The 23,413-nt window shown below is 47.3% G+C and overlaps 1 protein-coding gene across 5 annotated transcripts in view; it reads left to right on the top strand.

Annotated features, from left to right (window-relative positions):
- The window catches only part of KIAA0040 (KIAA0040 ortholog), a 39,939-nt gene extending 24,645 nt beyond the window's left edge, over nt 1–15,294 (top strand). For 3 of the 5 annotated variants that reach the window (XM_043485187.1, XM_043485186.1, XM_043485190.1), the window contains one exon: nt 11,827–15,294. In XM_043485187.1, the coding sequence (XP_043341122.1) occupies nt 11,959–12,258 (300 nt within the window). In that variant the 5' untranslated portion in view covers nt 11,827–11,958 and the 3' untranslated portion in view covers nt 12,259–15,294. Of the gene's footprint in view, nt 1–11,451; nt 11,582–11,826 lie in introns of all 5 variants that reach the window. The other 2 variants (XM_043485189.1, XM_043485188.1) reach the window with 1 other exon arrangement.
- The last annotated feature ends 8,119 nt before the right edge of the window (nt 15,295–23,413 follow it).

Here is a 23,413-nt window from a genome sequence, read left to right on the forward strand (position 1 = left end):
ATATATCTCCAAAAATGCTGTGTCCAGTTAAGGTCATATTTTGAAATAGTGGTTAGGTCTTCAACATAGACATATACTATATATGTGTGTGTGTATATAATTTTTTGTGCTGTTCTGTCTTTTAATTTTTCAAAGAAGACAAGTAATTACAATATAATCAGACAAGGGCTGTGATGGTAGGTCATTAGAGTAGTAGGTAGTGGAGTCTGGAAGGACAAGGAGTTCCCCTGTGAATGTACCGAGGGGAGAGGTGAGAAGCCACGCCAGGCAGGTGGATCAGAGCACATGGCAGCGCAAGACAGCAGGATGCTTGGGAGAACCTGAGGGAATGTGGCAATAGGGGTGGTGGGGGAGACGAGGCTGGGATGGGAGCAGGAACTACCAGCTCACAAGCGCTTTGTTCCCCTTGCTAAGGAGTCAGGATGATGGTACAAGTGACGAAGAGCCAAAGGCGGACTGAGCAGGGGGGCATGACCCCACTCTAATTTTAGGAGATGAGCTGAAGAAAGGAAAAACTAGAGACTGGTCTGAGGGCTCGGACAAATGCGATGACAAGGCAGGTGAAGAGGAGGGCGCCTCTGCTCCTCCAGATCCTTTCTCTGCTCCTCCACCCTCTGCCTTCTATGCTCATGCCACCAGAACTCCCTGGTCACCTTTGGTGCTCCCAGGCTCCAATTCCCTCCTAGACTGTGCAAAGCTCTTCCCCATGTCCAGGCCTTCACCCTGCTGTTCCCACCTGTACACAGGTAGACCCTTGTCATCCCTCAGACCTCAGCTCAAAGTCACCTCCTCAGAGGCCATGCTGACTGTGTCCTTTATAGCATCAATAGCATCTCTTGGTTTCCGTGTTTGTGTACCTGTTTACTGTCCACCTTCTCTCTGCAGAAAACAAGTCACTTTACCATATCTGCATCATTCCTGACTACATCGGCGTGCAGTGCCTAGGGCAGTGTTGACACATACTAGGAATGCAGAAGGAAGAAGGGGGGGCAACAGAAAGACAGTCTGGTTTGGGGGAAGGACAGAGGCTCATGTCACACTCTGCCCAGGGATATGAGGTCCCCAGAGATGGTATCCCCATCCTCATATTCTGTATTTTAATTCTGAATTGGTTGCTTTGAAAAAGAATGATGAATGGAATGGAGTTAAGAGCCCCCTTACTACAGGAAAACTAGAGGAAGGAGGAAAAAATGCCTTTCATTTTTTATTTTTTTTTTAGGTTCTATTTTTTTTTCTTTTTTTTCTTTTATTTTTTTTTAATTAGTTGGAGGCTAATTACTTCACAACATTTCAGTGGGTTTTGTCATACATTGACATGAATCAGCCATGGAGTTACATGTATTCCCCATCCCGAACCCCCCTCCCACCTCCCTCTCCACCTGATCCCTCTGGGTCTTCCCAGTGCACCAGGCCCGAGCACTTGTCTCATGCATCCCACCTGGGCTGGTGATCTGTTTCACCATAGATAATATACATGCTGTTTTTTTGAAACATCCCACCCTCACCTTCTCCCACAGAATTCAAAAGTCTGTTCTGTGTCTGTGTCAAAAGTTCTGTTCTGTTCTGTGTCAAAAGTTCTGTACTTCTGTGTCTCATTTTCTGTTTTGCATATAGGGTTATCATTACCATCTTTCTAAATTCCATATATATGTGTTAGTATGCTGTAATGTTCTTTATCTTTCTGGCTTACTTCACTCTATATAATGGGCTCCAGTTTCAACCATCTCATTAGAACTGATTCAAATGAATTCTTTTTAACAGCTGGGTAATATTCCATGGTGTATATGTACCACAGCTTCCTTATCCATTCGTCTGCTGATGGGCATCTAGGTTGCTTCCATGTCCTGGCTATTATAAACGAAAAAATGCCTTTTAAAGGAGAGCTCAAAAAGGGTGGCACCCAGGCAAGTAGAGATTGGGTATGAGGCTCACACACTCTCCCATGAAAGGGTAGCTTTCAAATAATAACACAGTAAGAGGACATAATGGGACTTCCCTGGTGGTTTGGTGGTAAAGAATCTACCTGCCAATGCAGGAGATGTGGATTTCATCTCTGGGTCGGGAAGATCTCCTAGAGAAGGAAATGGCAACCCACTCCTGTATTCTTGCCTGGAGAATCCCAGGGACAGAGAAGCCTGGTGGGCTACAGTCACTATCGTCGCAAAGGAGTCAAACACAACTTAGTGACTAAACAACAACAATAGCAACAAAGAATCAAAGTCATGGCTCCAGAACCACTCCAAACTCTAAAAAGGTAAACAAAATGAGCATCAGCTGAGGAGTCAGGGGTGTTTCTTCCGCTGGCCTATTCATTTGGGGTCAGATAATAAGGGCACTCGTGTCTGTTGCCAGGCGTGGTACCAAGAGGTTTTACATTTACTGACTCACTTGTTTTCACAACAGCCTATTATTATCAGCTTCATTTTACTATGAAGAAAGTGAGCCCCAGAGAGAGAGGCTGAGTAACCTGCCCAATGGGATAGACAGTGAGTAGCAGTCAGGATTCCAACCGAGGCTACTTGGTCCCGTAACCTGCACTCTCGAGCACTTAGCTAAATCCCTCTTGGGTAGAAGCTGCACTACAAGAGAACTGTTAAATGGGTCACATATTTGTTATAATCATTACCAATGTTAGCTTTTTGTTACCTGTATGAGTCAGGATGGGTTAATTGCTATAGCAAATAATTCTTAAATCTCAGTGGCTTCTCCGCACAAAGGTTTCTTTCTCTTCCACTGTTCGCTGTAGTCAGCAAGGTGCTCTGCTAGCAGCCATTCAGGAACATCTCCCACCTCTTCTGTCCCAGGGGCCCTGGAGTCCTTCCCTGGGCCCTGTGCGCTGGCCAGCCAGTGAGCAAGCAGAGAGATACTGTGAAGGACCTCAAGAGAGACTTCAGGACCCAGGTCCACACTCTCTTGTCCAGAACTCAGTCACACATCCCCAGAGGTGTCAGGGGGCTGAGAGGCATAGGCTGTCCTGAGCCCAGGATGAGGACATGATGTCCGTCTTGTCAACTGCTGTCTCAGTCTTACCTGTAAGGACCTCTGTACGGGATACCTGACTGGGGTGGGGGGTCATGCTGGGAGTCAGAAGACATTGGTTCTGGTCCTGACCTTACCAATTGTCAACTGTCTGACCTCCAGCAAGACACAGCCTCTTCGAGCCCAGATTCCTCTTCACTAAAGTGAAGGAACTCAACCACATGACCCATCTCTGGATTCTTCCGACTCAGGATGTCTGTCTGACAAAGCATCACTTCATTATTTTTAATAACCATAGTGCCTTAATCATTTCTGTATTGATGACCTATTTGTGCTTTTGTTCAAAATTGCAACCATAACATTGATTCTGAAGGAAAATACTATCAATTTTCCTCTAGTACTCAATATCCATTTCCACACCATATATGCATACTCTGCAGGGCGGAGGAAGAGGCTCCAACCTGGACTAGTTACTTAAAGCAATTAATTAAATTGGGGGAAATACAGATCTCTATTTCATCATGCCTTGAGCCAGGTTTAAGTCATAAATTCACATTCCACTAGCAGATTATTTTCTGGGATCTGACACTTTTTGTACAAAACAGTACTTACATCTATTAGAGGGCATCTGAGCATGCCAGGTTAGCAAGGTGAGAACCGTGAAGAAAATATATACCCAGAGCGGCAGAGCTAATAACTGCTGACTGAGATTCTAGCCGTGCCCTCACTACCAGAGAGCCTTGGTTTCTGAAGTGTGTGATGTTGTCATAACCAAAGGGATTCTACAAGGACTGCAGGGTGGATCTGAGAGCTGGGCAAGGTTTGGGCAGGCAGAGTGCAGAGCCCTGGGGCTGAATAAGATGCTTTACACCCCCAGGAGAGATGGTGAGAGTCTTAGAGCCTGTTGGATGGGATTCCTATTTTAGAAAAAAAAAAAAAAAAAATATATATATATATATAGCAGAGTTGGATACCAGAGAGGAGACTAGGGTTAGAAGACGAGGAGCAGAGCACAGCCCAGAGACAGTCCTCATGTTCCTCGGCCTGACAGTTCCACTACTGCATCGGCTGAAGAACGCCCAAGTCAGGCCACGTGTCCCGCCCGCCATCACCACCCTCAGCCTCGTCCGGGTGTCATTTCCCCTGATCAGTTATAATCATCTCCTCCTGCTCCCATTCTCGACAATCTGTTCTCTCACCCCATTGACAGTGTTCTTTATAAAACACAGGTCTAGCCTATTCCCTCCTTGCTTGAAACTCCATGGCCCTTTCGCACACACCAGCCACCGACACGGCTTAGCCAGCCCAACGGGTGCAGGGCCACCTGGCTCAAGGGCTTCCCATCACCCCCCATCACCCTCCACACACACTGCTGCTACATCCAGCCACACTGTCCTTTCAAGTCCTTTTCAGGAAAAGCAACGGGTCCAACTGTTCATCTGCAAAACCAAAGCACAGTGAGTGAACACATTATTTCCTGTGTTTCCAGACCTTGGGGAGGGGGGACACTTTATCGAGTGTTAACAATTGAACTCGTTGCTTGAAATTTAGAGGCACTTCATCTGAAAAGGTATTGGAGAGTTGAAGATAAACACACCACACATATTACTTGACAGTGCTTTAGATAAGTTTAGTCTAAGTTTTGAGACTTCTCAGACACCTTGACCACATGATTGTTGTGGTTTTCTTGTCACTCAGACCTTAGCAAAGCCATCCTTGCTCAGCGCCTGCCCCAGCCTCCCTGATGGGCATCACTCATTTTCTCAGCATCCCAGACTTCTCCTTTGTAGCACTTTCTATGTTACACTTGCACACCAGTCTTCGGGCTTCTTTGCTTCCCGCATTGGACTTTGAGGGAAGTCCAATGAGAGGGACAAGGACTGATCCTGCCTATTTCCTGGATACCCAGGACTCAGCCCAGTTACTGGCATGTAGTAGGTGCTACCTAAGTAGTCACAGAAGGGAGGGGCAGATGCCATCCTGACTGTCATTTCCTTTGCATCTCTTTCCCTCAATCCCCTCCAGGCCAGCAGGCTTACTCCTTCCCCAGTGCTTCTCTCATGCCTTAACACAGAGCTTGACCACAGGACTCATCACGTTGTGCTTCTGCTATTTCTGTTTCTCCTCCTTACAAGACAGGAAGGAGGTCAGGGTCTGAGTGCACAGGGTCAGACACAGTGGGTGTTCCGTGAATGTCTATTACATTGAACTTTGACCTCTAAAATCACTAAGTACGGTGACTACAGCCAGGAAATAAAAGACATTTGCTCCTTGGAAGAAAAGCTATGACCAACCTAGACAGCATATTCAAAAGCAGACATCACTTTACCAACAAAGGTCCATCTAGTCAAAGCAATGGTTTTTCCTGTGGTCATGTATGGATGTGAGAGTTGGACTATAAAGAAAACTGAGTCCCGAAGAATTGATATTTTTGAACTGTGGTGTGGAAGAAGACTCTTGAGAGTCCCTTGGATAGCAAGGAGATCCAACCAGTCCATCCTAAAGGTTATCAACCCTGAATGTTCATTGGAAGGACTGATGCTGAAGCTGAAACTCCAATACTTTGGCCACCTGATGGGAAGAGCTGATTCACTGGAAAAGACCCTGATGCTGGGAAAGATTGAGGGCAAGAAGAGAAGGCAGCGACAGAGGATAAGATGGTTGGATGGCATCACTGACTCAATGGACATGAGCAAACTCAGGGAGAGAGTGAAGGACAGGGAAGCCTGGCTTGCTGCAGTCCATGGGGTTGCAAAGAGTCGGATGTGAGTTGGTGAATGAACAACAATGATGACCTCTAGGAAAGCAGCTCTGGCCCAGGTGCCCTGACTACACAAGAGCAAGAAGTGACACCCAAAGAGGTTGCCCATAGCAGGCCTCAGGTCTGCTGCATATGAAGATGAACCTCTTCCCCACCTCTCCTTGCCCACAATCCATCCATTCTCTCATTCAGCATATAGCTCCTGAGAGTATAGAAAAGGGTCATCAGCTCAGCCTGCTCATTCAGCAGTTTTTGAACCTGATAACTGTCCAGAAACACTTGGGTTGTTTGTTACAAACAAATTTCTGGGCATTTCTTAGACCTACTGAATCAGAGTCTCCAGGAGTGTAATTCGGGCACTTGCATCTTTAACCCCCTTGATGATTCTCAGCCAGCCATCGTGGCCAGAGTCAGAGACTGGAGAGGAGACTAGGGCTGCCCTCCTGAGATCCTGCTGTCACCTGAGATCCATGGGTGAGGACATAACGCAAACACAGTGATCACTGCAACACAAGGTATGGGCTCAATGAAACATGCGAGGAAAGGCCCAAGGCAAGGTCTCTGCCCCTTTGCCCCCAAGTTACAATGATGAGATGGCCCCCACACATACTCAGGAGTCTGCAGCTGCAGCAGGGGAATCTTTTAAGGTTCTGAGACAGACCTGACCCTCCTGCTTCACCCTACCTGTTATAAGACGGCCAATGGAAAGCACTCTGGAGAAGGTCTCAGGGATTTTAGTTGGATGCCATTATGATCCTTATCATTAACATTTCTAGAAAGCATTTGCTACTCAACAGACCCTATTCTCCAGCTTTACATGTATTATTTCACCTAATAGAAATAACAAGAGGCTGGTGCAAAGGAGAATGCCCTGCCCCTTTCTTGGGGAGTTCCAGAAGAAACAGAAGTCTGTGGGCCAGCCTTGGACATGACTCTGGAGCAGCTCTTGGATGGCAGGGATGGACCAGTCATCCCTGTGGCAGGAGCCATCCCTGTACATTTCCAGGGGTTCTGAAGTCTGAGGAGAGGCTGGGGCCTGCAGGGGACTAGGTGCTCTCCCCAGGCCTCATTTTATGAGCTCAACAGTCCTCCAGACACTACCAGATATTCCCCAATGACCAGTCTCCATTCCTGTTGCTGAAAGCCAGAGTCTAGAATTACAGCCACAGAACTGCTGACCAGCCCTAAGCAGGGAGGTCACTGTAACGCCCTTTTCATTTGAATGGAGTAGGGGTCCATGGTTCTTTGGCCATGAAGATTGGGCTAGAGGTGAGAGACGGGGAAGAAAAATCTCAGGGCTAGAATTAGTCCATTGTTATCTGGAGTTCACTCACTACTTTGTAGATTATGTTTCATAGTGTTGTACAGTTTACAAAATGCATTAAACACATTGAGCTCTTAATCTTCACAACCCATTACAAGGGAAGCTTATTAACTGCATTTTGTAGCTAGTGTTTGGTAACTGGCCAAGGTCACAAGAGTTAACCCAGGACTCAAACCCCCAGGTCTTCTGGCTCCAGGATCTCTGTTCTCCACCAATACCTCACATGCAGGCAGACAGAAGCTTGTGGGAAGAATGAATGAATGACTCTCTCCCAGCTAAATACTAAGGAGGATATAGAGATGAATACTACTTGGTTTCAGGAAAACTGAAAGGAACTTGTCCCCTCTTCTCTCTCCTCACACCCACCCCCACAACCACAATCAAGTTTGGTTAGCACCTATTGTCGGTTTTACAAGAAGAGATGAATTATTTTTCAGTGTCAGCAACACTTGAGAGCTGACAAAAGGATGGGGTCCCCCAGAGGGCGTTTCTAGGCCTAAGTGTGGCTCCTTTTGCAAAAACATTCCACAGAAGCTCTGACTTTTTTAATTCATACCACCAAGGAGATATTTGATTGTTTCCTGGAAATGCTAATAATGCAAAGCTCATAAATACTAATGAAATGCTATAGATTAGCAGAGTTCAGCAAGTAACCTGAGGGGTGGGGGTTGCCTAGAAGAGAATTCTTAGGTTAAAAAATATAAAGAATACCTTTTAATCGAATGTTCCCCAGACAGGGTTCCCGAGTGTTAATGAATATTCTCTTTGGCCATATGGAGAGAAGACTCAAATAAGTACCTTTAGGAATCCAGGAGCTAATTATTGACTTCGCTTTTGCTTGAAAAGAAATCTGTTTATTCACATGGCTATTTTAGGTGCCATGGGATGGATAAGTTTGAGCCAAAGTTGGGAGGGGTGGGAGGACCTGGAATGTTGAAATAAAGACATAATTCAAAGGCATGCTCTTATTTCATCCAACTAAGCAACCTAAACTCGAATCTGCTGCTGCTGCTTATCTATTGACATGATCCCTCGATGATAGTAAGTCCCGTGGAATGTATGAGGCTCCATGATATCAAAAACTATATCTTTGTCATTCATTCCTGACCTCAATACCAAACAGTTTGTGGTACATATCAGGTGCTCAATAAATGTTTGCTAAATGGCTGAAGTGCTCTCTTAAAACATCTTCCAGAGCTTTCCAGACCCTCTTATCTTTCCCTGAAGGGCAGCTCTGATCACAACATCTTCCTATTATGTGCTCAGTCATGTCTGACTCTTTGTGACTGCAAGGGCCATAGCCCACCAGGGCTGGGATTCTGGCTGAAGCCCGCCAGGGCTCTGACCATGGGATTCTCCAGGCAAGAGTACTGGAGTGGGTTGCCATTTCCTTCTCCAGGGGTTCTTCCCAACCCAGAGATCGAACTGGTATCTCTTGCATCTCCTAAAATTGGCAGGAGGATTCTTTACCACTGGCGTCACCTGGGAAGCCCGTTATGGAGCCCCTCCCCGCAAAGAAACACACTCTGTGAAGGTCCTCTCTAACCTGGCCACAGCCTACAGTCCTTCACTCTCCCACCCTGAGTTCCAAGCTCGTCAGAAGGTCCCCTAGTCTCCTACTGATGTTCTAGAAGTTTCTCTGCCTGGGATCTTTGACATCTTTTTCACACGTCTGTCAAGAGCCTACTTGTCTCTCAAGGGCAAGTGGCTCTACTTTCATGAATACTGTCCTACTGTTCTCCAGGAGCTCCACAACCTTCTCTCTCTGACCGAACCCAGAGTGCGCCCTGATTCACATAGGCTCCCCACAGAGACCAGCACATGAAAGCTTGTCAGTAAGTGTGGTCTGCTGCTGTCTAATTTGAATCACAGAATTGCAGTGCAAGGAGCCTTTGGTTCTCAAAACCGTATGTGCAGGAAGGATCAGCTTAGAGAAAGGCACCCAAAGTCTTCCTACGACAGAAGAGAAAAATCCCTCTGGGCCAAAAAAACAGGGCCATACAAGGCTGAGGTCAAAGCAAAGATTATGGCAAAAGGAGGAGAGTCCAGAGGAGAGTGAGGGGTGTGAGGAGGAATAGGTGGGGGGCTGGCCCCGCTGAGGGGTCTGGAGAGACCAAGCATGGTTTTCCTCTGTAAAGAACCTGGGCACTTGTTGGCGTGTGGGCAGATCCATGGCATGTGATGTTTCAGACGCTGGAGGGGCTCAGGCAAAGCCTCCAGCGAGGACACATAACTTCTCAGGGCGCTCGTCTTTGTTGCACGTTGAGTTTAAGTTCAGATGCCAGTATGCTTTCTATAAACCTCCCCTTGGGCAGGACTGGATTTTTATCATATGTATCTTCATGCATCTGTGAGGTATCTGACAATGGGAAATAAATCTCTTTGTAGTCTCTTTCTACAGCAGACCGGGATAAATGTTTCAGTCGATCTGGGGGATGGCAGAGGATTCTATAAACCCTGGGCTACTTGCCAAAAATGGGTTAATTCCACATGAAGAAATCGGAGGCCCAGAGCAACACTATGAATGGCTCAGCCCCTGGGGATCTGGAGCCAAGCTTCGCAGAATCCTCAGGGCCAGCTCTGCTACTCACACACTGTGTGACCTGTGCCTGCATCTCTTTAGCTGTAGGATGGGAAGAATAACTGTACCTACTGCATAAGCTTGTGATAAAGTCCAAATGAGTCAACAGGCGCAAGGTACTTAGAACAGTGCCCAGCATGTAATAAGTGCCATCTTTTAAAAAATAATTATTTAATATGTATATATTTACTCGGCTGTATCAGGTCTTATTGCACCATGTGGGATCTTTCGTTGTAGTGCGTGGACTCAAGAGTGTGTGGACTCCAGAGTGCATGGGTTTAGTTGCCCTGCAGCATATGGTATCTTAAGGTTCCCAGACCAGGGATTAAAGTCATGTCCCCTGCATTGCAAGATGGATTCTTAACCACTGGACCACCAGGGGAGTCCCAAGAGTGCCACCTTATAGCATGATGTCAGGCTCCTTGGGCCCAATGGCACAGAAGCAGGTGCCAATTTATATGACTACATAAACTGTATAATTGATGTTATGAAGGGGTGGGGCTACATGCCTGCAGACCAGGATGGAGATCCTGGGTGGGGCTTGAATGGACACGTGGGCACTGGGTACCTGGGACACCAAGAGTGCATGTTGTCCAAGGAATTAGACCTCCAAGCACAACTGCTGGGACAGCGTGTGTAACACACCACCCAGATGTGTAACACACGCACTTATGCTCCAGTGCAGGACAACCCAATGAAGCCTGAATTTCAGAATGACTCTGGACCTAGGTCCCCCCTAGTGCGTCCCTCCACTCACGATGCACCATCCTGTTCCTCACTTAAAAGATATAATTCACATGAAGGTGGCTTAGAAAAATATCGAGTAAAATATAAAGTAACGTTACTATCCTTAGTTCTTCTGCTTGCCCGGCAGCCTTGGGTGAGTGCTGGACCCATTGTTCAGACGTCTGGGTGTTCATCACAGCTTTGTGTGTGATGAGAAACACACATGTGCTTGTGTGTCACCTCACCGACCGGTCACCTCACCACTCTGGGCCTCAGATTCTGCATCTTTAAATGAGACAGCTGGTCAGGATGATTTCTAAGCTCTCCAGCCTGAAAATCAATGACTTTTCGATCTTCGGCTCCTGGACAATGTTTAGTGCCAAGAGATCTCTTAAATTCCTTTGACTCATGCCTGTCCTCTGAGTCTTGTTTAGACCCAAGAAACTGTGGATTCCAGAACTGAAGGTGCCTCTAAGATCTTACACTTGGGAGCTGAGGCCTGAGATATATGTGGTGAGTTGGAGAAGGTACCATAGGAAGAGGGATCACTCTGGACAAGCAAGCAGAACTGCCCAGCTGCAAGCTTGGGCTCAGGATAGGAGGAGAGAGGCAGCCAGGGACCCCCTCCCAGTTTCCAGGCACCATCACCGATCAGCCTGCAAAACTCTTTTCACTGCAAAGAGAGGGAACAGGCCGGGGAGGAGACTTGGGAATACTTGGTTGGAGGACAGGGAGAAGAGACAAGGGTAATGAGAGAGAGAAAGGTAGAAACAGAAAGACCTGTTTTCCCAGCCACAGCACGATGAGTCCTTGCCAGGTCTGAAAGTGGAATGTAAGGAGGGAGGAGTCACGGGGCCAGGAAGAAAGCATGAAGGGACCCTGAGAAAAGCAGGAGTGAAACAGGATGGGGACTGATGACCTCTTAGCCTGGGGAGGCCCAGGGCCCCCATGACAGCCAGCAAGGCTTGGACATTCCATCTTGTGCTTAAGCTTTCATTAGTGTTAAAAATGACAAGTTGTGTTCATGGAAGGTCAGATATGGAGCTGTCCTGTGGCGAGTGTGTGTTCATCATTTATCAGGTAGGCTGAAATGAAGAAAGGTGGAGAACTACTCCTGTAGAGGGTCCGGAGAGCCAACCCCCTAACCAGAACACTGTGGGATGCACACACTGATTTATCTAACCATCATGGAGGACTACCTACGTGCCAGGTCTGACATCTTATTAACTGTCATATCCTAAGCCCCATATAGTGTGTACATAGCGAGAATTAGTTAATACATAACTGACTAAATGCATGCATTTATCTTGTTTATTGAGTCTCAATACAATTTCAGTGAACTCTGGAACTCTTTGATTTCCTCCCATTTCCTGAGCCTAAAATCAATGATGTTATTAAAAATTATAGACCGTCCCCTCCTCATCTCTCTTAAATGATCTGCTGTTCTCTCTTTAGGTGCTATCTGTGATCTACCCAAACCCAGAGCTGGAAGAGGACTAAGTTCAAAGTGGACAAGCCTGCATCTTCTCACATCCTGCCCTTGTGGGTGAGCTAAGGGGCTCCTCTGGCCCAGTCTAGCCAGGCACCATGGAGAAAATCAGCATGTTCTTCAGTGCCATCTGGGACATCATCTCCACCAAACACCAGGAGGGCCTCTTCAACAGCATCTGCCTAGGCATCCTCCTGGGGCTGCCCCTCCTGGTGATCATCACCTTCCTCTTCATCTGCTGTCACTGCTGCTGGAACCGGCCAGCTGCACATGGCCGACAGCCAGAGCAAACCAAGGGGAAGAAGAAGAAGAAAAAGAAGGCGGCTGAAGAAGACCTCTGGATCTCTGCCCAGCCCAAGCTTCTCCAGATGGAAAAGAGGCCATCCCTGCCTGTTTAGCTAGGCAGAGGGCAGCGGTGTCCTGCCTTGGGAGCTCAGCTGCCTTCCAACCACACCCAACATGGGGAGCAGAAATCCCTGCAGTGATGCACTCATGTTCACAGAGGAACTACCCAACCAAGGAGCAACCCTCAGACTAAGTGTCCCCCGGGGCAGGCCTTCCCAGGGAGCACGTGGACAAGTCTTGGGCGCTTTCTCAGCATCTATGTGTCCAATAGCAATGCTCTTTACTGCAGACTCAGGCATGCCTTCCACCCATCTCTGGCACATTCCGTATGCAAAAGCACAAGGAACATTTATTCATACTTCTTGACATATCTCCCAAATGCACACATGCACAATACCACAGGTACCCAGGCAAGTATATTCTGTTCATCAACTGGTCACTGAATGTCTACTTTGCACAAGTCCCTAAAGGAGGCAGTTCATTGTCTGCTCTTGGAAAAACATCTCATAGGAAGGCCTGGCAGATCCAGGCCCACATGCACAATTATATAACAAGAGAGGCCTATGTGCTGTCAGTGCCATACACCACTCAGGTTAGAGACGAATGCTCTTCTGTTCCTGTCCCTACATAACCTTTTACTGGAAATCTTCATATCTGGACACTCCAGCCATCTGGTATACCCCCATTGCCATATATTGATACAGACACACCAAGTTCCTGTGCTTCTGGCCTCTCACCTGGGAGGAAAAGTTGAAAAATCAAAAGCTATCATCTTACAACTCATCACCACTGATGGGTGTTTAATGGCATCCAAGACTTCTCTTTGAGATGCTACCCCCAGCAAGCCTTCCTTCTCCAAGCAAGAACAAATGGCTTCTGGCCATCTTCATGGCCAGGTTTATGCTGTCCACTTCAGTGGACTGCCATTGTGTACCTGTGCAATGTAAGTTTCACAGATGGAAATGGGATGCTACCCCTGAGCTAGGGCTCTCCTATGAACCCAGAGGTTTTCAGCAGGGAAGAAATTAAGACAATCACTGGTACAGTATCACAGAGGGCACACTGGAAACAATTACTTAAGGGTATCATGGAGGCATGGCATGTTGCAGATGGGGTGCAGAAGTTACAGAGGTTAAATGAAAGTAGGACAAAGCTATTTAGAGATTTATTAATATTTATCTTGAAGCTCAGGCTAGTGCTTTGCACACAGTTGGTACTCACAACTGTCTGTGGATGCTGTCAGATACGTGATGCTATTAAGGGTAAACTTGTAATACCTCACCAAGTCCCCAAGTGACCTTCTCTTCCAAGTGAGCCCATTAATTGCTGCAACAGGTGGAAGTTGGGTATTTAATTCTGAATAAGGAGGATGCATGCAGGGCCAAGGTTTGGGTTGACAAGTGTGCCCTGAGATCCATAAGGACATGTAAGCTGGGTCCATGGTTAGCTGAGCAGAGCATCTCCCCATATTCTGGGCTGAGTCTGGGAGGCTGAATTAATCCACTCACAGGGTGAACTGGGTGGTGTGTTGATTGTCTGTGACCATAGCACAAAGATGGATAATTCCCCACGTGGGAGCAGGTTGTGCTGTCAAAGTTCATTTGCACATCTGCAGGGTAGCTCTCTTGAAATATTTTCCGACTGAAGCTGTTCTAAATGATGGTGAAATTGCAATTTCATTAATAATATAGCTAAGCTATGATATTTATAGAAGCAAAAGCTAAATTCTCTAACATTGTTTCATGGAAAATATCCTCTGCTCACTTGGGGCAGCTGGTAGACACCCGCCTTTCAGGCAAAGTGCAGGTCTAGTCCTGTGGAGGTAAGGTGCCTGCTGGCAACTGTTGCACCAAGATCTTCTAACGGAATACCCTGTTAAACATATTGCAGGCCTGCTTTTATTTTAAAACCAGCCCTGTTCCCCCTTCTTGCCCTAAATGGGCCTAAATACCCCAGGCACTCAGGCCCCTCAGGCATCAACCTCTTTGACCAGAGAAAGAAGCACCCTCTGATGCTCTGTCCCCTTGTCCTGGAACATCTGGCCATCCCCTTTACCTCCCAGAATGACTTCTCATCTCCCCACACCTCCCACTGCCCAGCAGGCTGAGTTGCTTATTCTGTCTCCAACTCTCAGCAACCCCTCAAATGGGGGACTTGGGGGAGATGTAGAGGCTGACGGCTGAAACTGGTGTCAGATACAATCTAGGAGAGCCGATCGCTGGGATCACAGAACCACACAAGTACCATAGTTGTCATGGCAACCAGCTGCTAGCCTGAATTAAGACAGCAGTCTGTCGTCATCACCCACGATAAGGCCTCTATCTCCAGGTGCAGTGCCCCACCATCTCCTATCTGAATGTATCTGCTCCACCTCCAGGTGTGAACACCCAGAAACACACTTCTCGGTTGCTTCCATAACCCAGGTTTGGAAAGCCAAATGCTTGAAAGAGGCATCTCTTCTTTCCCATCCAGCCTCCTCAACAACCTTCACTGGAGTACCCAGAACAGTGCCCAGTGAGTGAGAGGCCCTCAGACTTTGCTGAATAAGTGTGTGTGTCAAAGAAGCAAAAAGCAATTATTGGAGTCCACTGCCTTTCCTTCCCACTTCATTGTCATCCTCCTCTGTTTTCTTCTCCCATTCCCCTCTCTGTCTCGAGGCACCACCCTGGCTCCATCCCTCTCTATCTTCACTCCTCCTTCCCACCCTCTGTCCCAGAACCACCACTGGCAGCCAGGGGTCCCTTAGGACTGGAGCCACCTTGTGGGGGTGGGAATAGGCTAACAGAGGACAAAAGGGATGGCAAAGAAGAGGCCTCCTAAACCAGCCCAGGCCTGGAGGAGGAGCCCCCAGGCCCAGGACTTCTGAACAATCAGAAGAGGTCTTTCTCCCAAGTGTTCAATGGATTCGCTTTGGGTTTCTTGGGGGGCGGCGGGAGGAGGGGAAGATATACAGAAAGGGCAGTCACTTTTTCAAGAAGAATATAAATGGTCCACGTTGTATAGCATTTGTCAGTGTCTTTTTTTTTCCTGGAAAATTTAAATGCACCAAGAGAAGATTTTATTTAAATAAAATACTTTGAAACTAAAAAGCCATGTGTAACCTCCTTACTTATGGAAATCAGTTAGTTATTTTCTTGACATTAGAGACTACCCTCTCCCAGAGTTCAACCAGAATGATGGATGGGGTGACTCCTTCTGGGACGCCAAAGGCCCAGCCATCCCCGGGCACTATCTTCCCTCTACCAGCAGAGTCAGAGGTCCGAGGAAGAGGGGTGAACTCACACCCCACTGCCTGCAGAGCAGACACCTTGGAAACTAGGCACCCTCAGAGATGCCAGATGCAGAAAAACACACTCATGTTCCTTGGCAACACTTAGAGAACTTTCCCATCAATGAGGTCAATCAATGTCCTCTTAAAGGTAAAAGGGGAAAATAGCAAAAACTAAGTAAAAATAGACTCCTGAGTTAAATCTGGTGCTGGGAAGAGGAGAGATCAAAAGTTTCTACAGTAGCAGCAAGGGAGATAGATAGGTAGGTATCTATAGATAGGTAGATAAATAGATCATAGTAGGTAGACTTTATACATAAAGAGATAGACAGACATGTGTATGAATGAATAAATGTGTATCTTTTTTTCGAGTTGGCCATAGCCTTGCATTGGTTAAGAAATGCAATGAGGACTTCCCTGGTGGTACAGTGGATAAGAATCCACTTGCCAATGCAGGGGGCACAGGTTCGATCCCCGGTCCAGGAAGATTCCACATGCCAAGGAGCAACTAAGGCCATGCACCACAACTATTGAAGTCTGCGTGCCCCAACTACTGAGCCCATGTACTACAACTACTGAAGCTCACAGGCCTAGAGCCCGTGCTCCACAACAAGAGAAGCCACTGCAGTGAGAGGACTGTGCACCGCAACTAGAGAGTAGCCCTTGCTCTCCGTAACTAGAGAAAGCGGATGCGCAGCTACGAAGACCCAGTGCAACAAAAAATTAACACATAAGATGTGATTAACATTTTAAAAAATGTAACGAGTTAAATGTTCCTGATTCCTCCCTTGATGATGCTAAGCCATCATTAGTACAAAAACCATCTAGAGCAGCGCTATCCAACAGAACTAGGAATAATGAAAATGTCCACTCCCTGCCCAATATAGTACCATTAGCAGTATACAGCTATTTAAATTAATTAAAATTAAATAAAGCTAAAGGTCCAGTAGCTGACTTACATCAGCCACATTTCAGTTGCTCAACAGCTGCCCACAGCTGGTGGCCACCATCCTGGAGAACGTGGGCCTAAAAGCTTGTAGGGGGAGCAGTCAGACACACCAGCAAAACACCATGCTAACTGCACTTCAAGGGCCAGGGCAGGCCTGCATTCATCTTCCCCAAGGCAGGCTGATATCCCTATGAAAAGTGAATGTGTAAGTCACTCAGTCATATCCAACTCTCTGTGGCCCCATGGACTATAGCCTGCCAGGCTCCTCTGTCCATGGGACTTTGTTGTCATTCAGTCGCTCAGTTGTGTCCAACTCTTTGCGATTTTAAAATCGTGGGACTTTACAGGCAAGAATACTGCAGTGGGGAGCCATTCCCTTCTCCAGGGGAACTTCCCGACCCAGGGATCGAACCCAGGTCTCCCACATTGCAGGAATCAATGTGCCTGAATCTCAGATGGCAGAATCTTTACCATCTGAGCCACCAGGGGAGATATTCCTCTAGTTGCAGTCTATTCCTGGGTTTCCTTCCCCATCACACATATTCTACGACCAACTGAGGACAGAGATTCTTCACTCACCTCTCTCTTCTTTCCTCCAGGATTTTGAAAACTTTCCACCATCATGGAGGGAATGTTGCCCAGACCGCATCTGGGGGAGCAGGGGTGGGGGGGGGCGCTGCTGCACCCCTGGGTGGATGCCAGAGCTCAATACCATCAGCTCCACCTGTCCAGGCTCAGCCCTGATGTTTGGGATATGAATGGACATGTGCACAACGCTGTGAACATTCTCAACTCACCAGAACACTCTTCATTGGCCCCTTGCCCTCTGCCCTTAGTACAATTCCTAAATTCAAAGTCACAGGATTACAAGACTGAAAAGAAGAATGCCTTTATCACCACTTGCAGTCTCTGCCAGAGGTTCAAAGGGATGTTTTGAAATACCTGTGACATTTCATTCAGGAATGGCCATGTATGCAGGTATCTATTAATAACTCCCTCTGGAGGCTATCTGTTCCATTTACATTTTTGACTCTAGGATGTGCCAAGCACAGCAGGTGGCCACAATATGAAGGCATTTGGAGGGGCTCACAGCCTGGCTGTGGGAACAGACAAGCAAAGAGACCATTCTGGTACAGTTGGTCACTGCTTTCAAAGAGGGAAGTTTCAAAGCTCATGTCAAGTCAGGTTTGGGGCAGGGGTCACCCAGAAGCTGTCACCCGGAAGAGAGCTAGCTGTAGAGGAGGAAACAGGAAAAAGAGGGCACTGTTTGTATCACCTAAAGCCTGAAGGTTTAGCCTGGTGAGGACCACCGTAAGTGTGGGAGGCAAGGACTGGGTTGTCCCGATTCCGAAGCTAACTCCAGCTCCCACAGTTGTATAATATACATGCAAGACTTAATCTCTGAGTAGAATTAATGCCAGTCAGTATCTATATCAGAGGGATGAGAGGATTAAATGAGATAATGCATACAAACCGTTTAGCACGGAGCCTGGCTTATTGTAAGTGCTCAGTAAATGTTCCTTATTATTAAGGACAGAAGAAAGATCATGAGAGACTTGTGTCCTAGAAGTCAAAGGAAAAGAGACATTCGAGAAGAAAGCCAGAGTCCGCGGAGTCAAATGGTGCAGACAGGTCAAAGGAGATAGGAATTGAAAATAATGGACATTTTCTGTTCCTGTTGGTGTAATAAGTCCCCTCTTTTCACCACATACTGCACTGCTTACAGTATTATCAATACTCCTCGAATTAAGGGCTCCCAATTTATAGGATGTGACCGGTGAACTCCTTAAGGACCTATCCTTCCTGGCGTCAAGCCCCTCTGCCCACAACTAAGCCACCCTAGGGTGACAGCGCCCCTGGTGGCCAGATCAGGAGAGAGTTTGCGTCAACGTGTTTTTCACCTTACAACAGTGCTTCTTTTAGAACATCAATCCAGCTATGTTGCTGATCCTCAGATGAAGTGTGCTAAAGATTCACTGGGTTTCATGGGACAATCACAATGCCACACTCATTTTCTAGATAAGGGATTTTCACAATCTTAATTGCTGTTACAAACTTATTTCTGTGAAGTCTTCCAGACTTTACATCACTGCCTAAGAAAGCTCCCCTAACCACTTAAGTCTTCCCCATCACAAGATCAGACTACACTCTTCCTACCTCCCCAGTTCTCCATTCCATTCTCACCTATATTAGAGTTAGTCTTTATGAGGCCAGAATTGTAACTTATTCAACATGTATCTCCAATACCTAGAGTGGAGATACACTTAGTGCATACTAGATGCTTCATAAATGCACTGATTAAGGGAAAAAAGAAAAAGAATCACTTGGGTTTTTTTTTTTTTTTTTACAAGTGCAGATCCCCACTTCCTCTTTGCCCTTCCGCTGGATTTATTATATCTTGGACCAGATTAGACAACCTGCTCTTCTAACAAGCACACTAGGTAGATGATAGCGGTCTCTGAACCATACCTTGAGAAATATTATCTAGATATTCAGAAACCAAAAGTATTTTATAGTCAAACAAGTTTTCAAAGTGCTACATACCATGTCTTTCCCACTCTTTCTTGGAATCTGCAAGTATCATATTAAAAGCTCTAATGGGTACTAGAATAAAGAAAGGGGTGTGACTCTGCTGAACTCAGAGTTTTCTCAAGCTTATTCGACCATGAAACCTCATCTTTTAGCACATCTGGAGGAGCAAGGGTTCCAAGGAACACCATTTGGGAAACGCTGCTCTGGGGCTGTGCATACCCCCATGCTTCATCTGCTGGTCTTCTACTGCTAACACCTCAATTCATATCATCCCCAAGGAAACCTTTTGTGAAATGTAGACAGATTCTCCTTTCCTTCTACTTAACCTTTCTTTCTCACTCTGCCCTTTCTCTTTCTTCCATCTGTGAGCAAGCCATAATAATCCTATTGGTGCCTATTCACAGCAAATATACCTTAGCGTTGGCTAGAGATACAACTTTATAAAAGAACCCGCCTGCCAATGCAGAAGACAAAAGAGATGCGAGTTCGATCCTGGGTCAGGAGGATCCTCTGGACGAGGAAATGGCAAACCACTCCAGCATCTTGCCTGGAGAATCCCATGAACAGAGGAGCCTGACACTATAGTTCATGGGGTTGCAGATAGTCGGACATGACTGAAGCAACTTGGCACACACCTTTATCAGGAAAAAAAAATCCCAAAACTTTGAGTGACATTATGGAGACGGAAGCTGCAAGGCCTCTATCCTACCAGAGTGCTTTCTATCTCATAAAGGCACTTCCATTACCTCATCTGACTTTTGCAGCAACTGACGTTGTGAGGAAATCATCCCCATTTTATAAAAGATGAAAGTGAGAGGCAGAGAAAGTGAGCAACTTGCCCAAACCTGGACTGGAAACCAGAACCCTCAGACTCCTGTCCTAGGGCCCCTGGGGCACACAGGGCAATGCGGCCCAGTCCACTGATCCGGGCTCCTGAGACTGTTAACTAGCAACAGCACCCCCTAGAGGTCAAAAACTCCAATAACGACTCCAATAACGACTCCAATAAAGGGCTCTGCCCACACGTCTTTAGACACTCTGTAGTATTCTTGCCTTGGAGAAGGAAATGGCAACCCACTCCAGTGTTCTTGCCTGGAGAATCCCAGGGACAGAGGAGCCTGGTGGGCTGCTGTCTCTGGGGTCGCACAGAGTCGGACACGACTGAAGCGACTTAGCAGTAGCAGCAGCAGCAGCATTCTTGCCTGAAGAACCCCACGGACAGAGGAGCCTGGTAGGCTACAGTCCATGGGGTTGCAAAGAGTCTCCTTCAGGTGGTCCACCGTGCAGTGTGAACCCTGAGAGTTCTGTATTTTTTTTTTTTTTAATCCAAGTGCCTGACTTAACCTTGGATTGCAGAAGCACCCACTTCAAAGACCACTATGCGGGATAAACCCACTGCAAACACACACAACTAGATGAAGACCTCGGCCGCCTCCCCTCACCGTGGCACCTTTGTTTCAGAGATCCTGGGTGATTTCAGTAATCAACTACTTGGGCCACTTTTTTTTTTTTTCTTTTCCTGCACTTTAAATTCACCAGGAAAGACTGATCCCTCAAAATCTTAGGCCCCCACCATGGACCCCAATAAAAGCAGAACCCTAAGCTCACTCTCTCTCTTGAGCTGTTTTCTCTCTCCCCCACAACCTCACTATGCAGCCCCAGGCATGAAGTGTAATTGCCAGGTCTTGTAAGAAATAAACCTTTATTTTTTCAAAGTTTCCTAATAGTTATTGCTGAAGGGTGTTTTAAGATAAGAATCACAAAAGCCAGTCCAACCAAAACATTGGTTATTGATAGGTTGAGACCAGCACAGAACACACAGCCAGCCTCACTGGCCTCCTTATCCTTCTCTCATCAAAACTAATTTTCTTCAGTTGCCAAAATAAGTAATTGTTTCATTCCATTTTTTTTTTTTCCTTTTTAAATTTAAATTGCAATACTACAATACCTTTGTTTTCTACTTCGGTCATTTAAAGTGCACTGCAATCTGTATTATAGAATGAACAGGCTTTTCTGGGCTAACCTGAGAACCTTTGTATACCATTGGAATCAGATCTCAACCCATTTCCCATTTCCCCCGTAGAAACGAACACAAGGCCTATTGGGAAGTGGATCAGCTGTGCTTTAGGAACAGCCTAAAACCCCTTCCGGGGCGCCCCCCATCCCCTTGCCGGACCACCAGCCCAGTAGACCAGGTTGGGGGAGACAGTCCCGAGCTCACCAGGCAATCTCTTCAAAAGGGCTCCAGGGGCTTCTAACATGCAACTGGGGCTGAGAACCGCGGCTAAGACGAAAAAGGGGGTGGCAGTGGATTACAGTTACTCAATTACCTGTTTTGTGCGGCAACACTGGCTGCGCAACCACCAAGCGATGGCTGGAAGGTGAGTCGTACCCCACAGGCTGACTCTCCAGATGAATTTACCCGGGAAGGAAGAAACGTGAGGACCCCCAGAACTTCCCTCGCTGTAGGAGAGGAAAGGCGCCAAGTTGAGGCTAGAGGTTCCCGGTAGGACCACACTGCCATCTGCTGGCCTGGCCGGGAACAGCGAGCCCCTGAGCCGGGCCGCGGGCTCCAAACGTATTGATTGATCCGCACTCTTTATTGACAGAAACCTCCGGAACCTCTTCGCTGCCCGGGTGAAGGGCTTAAGAGTATGACCTGGAAATATTTTTAGCGGAAGACTTTCTCCTGTAAATGGCTAGCCGAGAGCATTTCATTATTTATACTTGCTTTTTCACTGCCATGCTGTACCCCCACCCGGGACACTCCACCTGTCCACAGCCTCCCTCTCTTCACACAACACACCTGGTCTTTTCCTTCAGGGCATCCCTTTGATCATAATACCTTGTCTTCTTTCTTTCTTTCTCCCTAGTTCCTTCAGCGTTTTCAGCTTTAATGATCCTTGAATCCCTGAGAATTCCAAGTTAAAAAGCAGATTTTTTTTTTAATTTTTGGTCACACAGCTTGTGGAATCAACCAAGGATTGAACCCAGGTCCTCAGCAATGAAGCACAGAGCCCTAAGCACTGGACTGCCAGGGAATTCCCCAAAACAGAACTCTGGCCTTCATGTGACAAACATAAACGTTGGGCCCCTCTTCCCAGAGGAAGCTACTGTCAAGAACAACCAGTTTTAAACTCTGCCATGAAAGGAGCCCTCTCCTCATTTACCACCCATCCCCCTCAGATCCTGTTAATCCTTCCTTCTATCAATATTACTGATCTGTGCTCTTCTGTTTCCCACCATTTCTGCCTCAAGCCAAGGAAGTCAGTGCCTGCACGCTTAGTCGCTTCAGTCATGTCCAACTCTTTGCTACTCCATGGACTATAACCCACCAGGCTCCTCTGTCCATGGGGATTCTCCAGGCAAGAATACTGGAGTGGGTTGCCATGCCCTTTTCCAGGGAATCTTCTCAACCCAGGGATTGAAACTGCATCTCTTATGTCTCCTGCATTGAAGGCAGATTCTTTACCACTGAGCCCCGTAGGAAGCCCATACCCATCGCCTATTGCAATAACCCTTCACTGTCTGTGACTCTCTACTTCCTTCCACGCCTCCTTCCATTCTCCAACTTCCCTAACGCCCCCAACTTCCTTCCACGCCTCCTTCCATTCTCTATGCTGTCACCAGACTGATGCTTCCAAAATACAAGTCTCACTACAAGTGTCCCTCCAAGGTTTAAACACCCTCAGTGTTCTCCACTGCCCCTCCCAAACTTTTTCATCTTAGCTGTGGTTCTCAGCCCCCTTGCATGTTAGAAGCCCCTGAAGCTTTAGAAAGCACAGCTGCGCAGGACTCAGCTGAGACCCATTGAAGCGGCATCTCTGGGGGTGAAGTAGGGCCTGGTTACGTGACAGCTCCAGCTGATTCTGATGATCAGTGACAGCTGGGACCACGGTGCCAGCTGAGACCACCGTGCTCGCATGGCTGAGAGGAGTTCCTGCCCGTCCCTCCAGTATGGCTCCCCACCCCACCAAGAAACCATCTTCCTCCCTGAAACACACCACACTCCGTCCGATCTCATTTTTGCCATCAGGTAACCTCGTCCTGAGGTGCCCTGCCTGCCCCCAGCCTTTCACCTGTCCCTGGCGAATCCAGATTTGTTCTTCCAGATGCGATGCTGACACCACACCCGCAACACTTTCTGGGGCACCCAGCTCTGCTCACAGCACTCTCTCCGTCGCACTGCCCACTATGTGTCCCCACAGCTGTCCCCACCACCCTGCGGGCAGAGTCTGTGTTCTGCTGATCACTCAGGGCTTTGCTAGCATCTCCCATGGAACAGGAAACCGCTCAGAGACTTTATCAACTGTTTGTGATACTCCGTCCTCACTTTTACCCTGGTGCCTGGCTATGGCCCTGTCCCTTCTATGACAGCTTTTGTTTGTTGCTATTCTTCAGTTGCTCAGTCGTGTCCAAGTCTTTGCGACCCCATGGATTGCAGCACGCCAGGCTCCCT

The sequence above is a fragment of the Cervus canadensis genome, chromosome 13 (genome assembly GCF_019320065.1).
Source record: "Cervus canadensis isolate Bull #8, Minnesota chromosome 13, ASM1932006v1, whole genome shotgun sequence".
Classification (NCBI taxonomy): Eukaryota; Metazoa; Chordata; class Mammalia; order Artiodactyla; family Cervidae; genus Cervus; species Cervus canadensis.